This window comes from Rasamsonia emersonii (assembly GCF_000968595.1).
Source record: "Rasamsonia emersonii CBS 393.64 chromosome Unknown ctg1118621762387, whole genome shotgun sequence".
Classification (NCBI taxonomy): domain Eukaryota; kingdom Fungi; phylum Ascomycota; class Eurotiomycetes; order Eurotiales; family Trichocomaceae; genus Rasamsonia; species Rasamsonia emersonii.
In genome coordinates, this window is record NW_013562562.1 from 1 (window position 1) to 1,693 (window position 1,693).

General features: G+C 43.2%; 3 protein-coding genes across 3 annotated transcripts; 1 reads left to right on the forward strand and 2 right to left on the reverse strand.

Annotated features, from left to right (window-relative positions):
- Nucleotides 1–164: 164 nt before the first annotated feature.
- Nucleotides 165–521, reverse strand: T310_10113 (uncharacterized protein; the record flags this gene model as incomplete). The annotated part of the gene is made up of 1 exon (XM_013467454.1): nucleotides 165–521. A coding segment is annotated over one exon (357 nt), but the record flags the coding sequence as incomplete, so codon positions are not given.
- On the reverse strand, nucleotides 522–1,100 carry T310_10114 (uncharacterized protein; the record flags this gene model as incomplete). Its single annotated transcript, XM_013467455.1, has 1 exon — nucleotides 522–1,100. A coding segment is annotated over one exon (579 nt), but the record flags the coding sequence as incomplete, so codon positions are not given.
- A 36-nt stretch (nucleotides 1,101–1,136) lies between these two features.
- Nucleotides 1,137–1,484, forward strand: T310_10116 (uncharacterized protein; the record flags this gene model as incomplete). Its single annotated transcript, XM_013467456.1, has 1 exon — nucleotides 1,137–1,484. One exon carries the CDS (start codon nucleotides 1,137–1,139, stop codon nucleotides 1,482–1,484), a length of 348 nt encoding a protein of 115 aa, XP_013322910.1.
- Between the last annotated feature and the right edge of the window lie 209 nt (nucleotides 1,485–1,693).

Genomic DNA, 1,693 nt, shown 5'->3' on the forward strand with positions numbered 1-1,693 from the left:
CATCAGACTGGTCACAAGTACTGTCCATATATCCACATTGAACAAAGAAACAGTCCTCTTTATTTGAAAGCCCAGCAACCTATAGGTAGGATTCTCAACATCCCTCCCAAAAAGAAAGCAACCTGGTCTGGTCCTGTGGCTGAATCAAGACATTAGGTGTGTAATCAACCCAGGTGCCGTCTCTCCTCCAGCATCTGACAGAGCCTACAAACAGTATACTTACAATGATTGCAACAGAAGGATGGGGGATAGACAAAAGAAGATAGTCTTGAGCAAGTAACTATAATATCCAGATACAGCGTCTCATCGACATCTTCCTTGATCACATGCGTCACATCTCTTCTAGTCTGCTGAGTCGCGTGGTAGTAGCGACGGTCAACTATTGTACTGAACGACCTTCTCAGATAGTAAGGTTTTTTTTTCTTTCCCAGCTTAGATCTAGTTAATAGATAGCTACTAAATAAAGACTCAGCCCCATTCGATAGAGCTTCCAAGGGGATAATTGTCCTATCAACAATGAATCAGAAATGCTCAACATTATTCTCTGGTAGGAATGAAAACTTTGAAAGACTACATACAGCATCAACATCTAGAACACCTGTGGATATTCTCTGCACTCTTTTAGGAAAGTGGACCCCCTTTGGGACGAAATTCCACATGTAATCATCTTGTATCGTCATCTTCCGAAATGAAGGCATAACTTTGCCCGAGTTGTCAGTTGTTTCATATCCTCTCTCTAAAACCGAACTTCTGCAATAAATATAACTATTATTGCTGTCACCCTCTGCAAAGTTGCCGTAAGCTAATATGATAAGACTTTGGAGGCCCTTTGGGCCAAAGGCCCATTCAGCGAAGGCTAAGATCTCCTCTTCTGTAGCCATTGGAACTATTGGATAGGCAAACATTGCGAACTTTTCCGGAACTGCCAACAGTAAGTTTCTAATAACTTTATTGAGATAGTGGAACTGACACTGACGCTCACTGGCAATCACCTCGGGTGCCAGAAAGTCAATTGGATTATGTCCTGCACGTATGTGCAGTAATTTCAACGACGTATTAGTCACCAGATGCTGGAGTCTCAATCTCTGTATTAACTGTCGTCAGCTGCACAGTGACTGGCAAATTTTCGTATATGAATGACATCAGACGGGAAAGTCTTACTAAAACTTCAGGCCGCTCACACAGTCCAAGATATTCGAGATGACACTTGCTTAGTAGTTGGCGTAATTCGGCCCTTGCAAAGGAAGCGACATCCTGATCATGGTTTATATTCAAAGATCCAAGATCCAGTTCATGGCGGTAATCAGCGTCACCCTCGTACGAGTCGAAATAATTGTTATCAAGGTATAGGGTCTGTCTTTCATGATATACCAATCGGCGTAGGGAGGATTGGTGATGGAGAATGCCACTGGCAATACTATCAGAAAAGATCTCAACGTCAACAGCAAGGTAAAACAGCTCTTGGAGGCCTTGAAAGGAGTTGAGAAACTTGACAATTCCTTGCACCGCACCGGGTTCCAAAAGGTCTGGAAATGTCAATTCAAGGGTCCGTAACTGGATTTTCTGCCCTGAATCTGCCAAAATTTCCAAAAATAAGGAAGTATCTTCACAGTCTTGCAGCCTTAGAGTGTGGAGGTTGCTGAAGATGCGTGTTTGCGAAGGTTTCAATGTGGTTGGTAGTGGGGCACGCCTG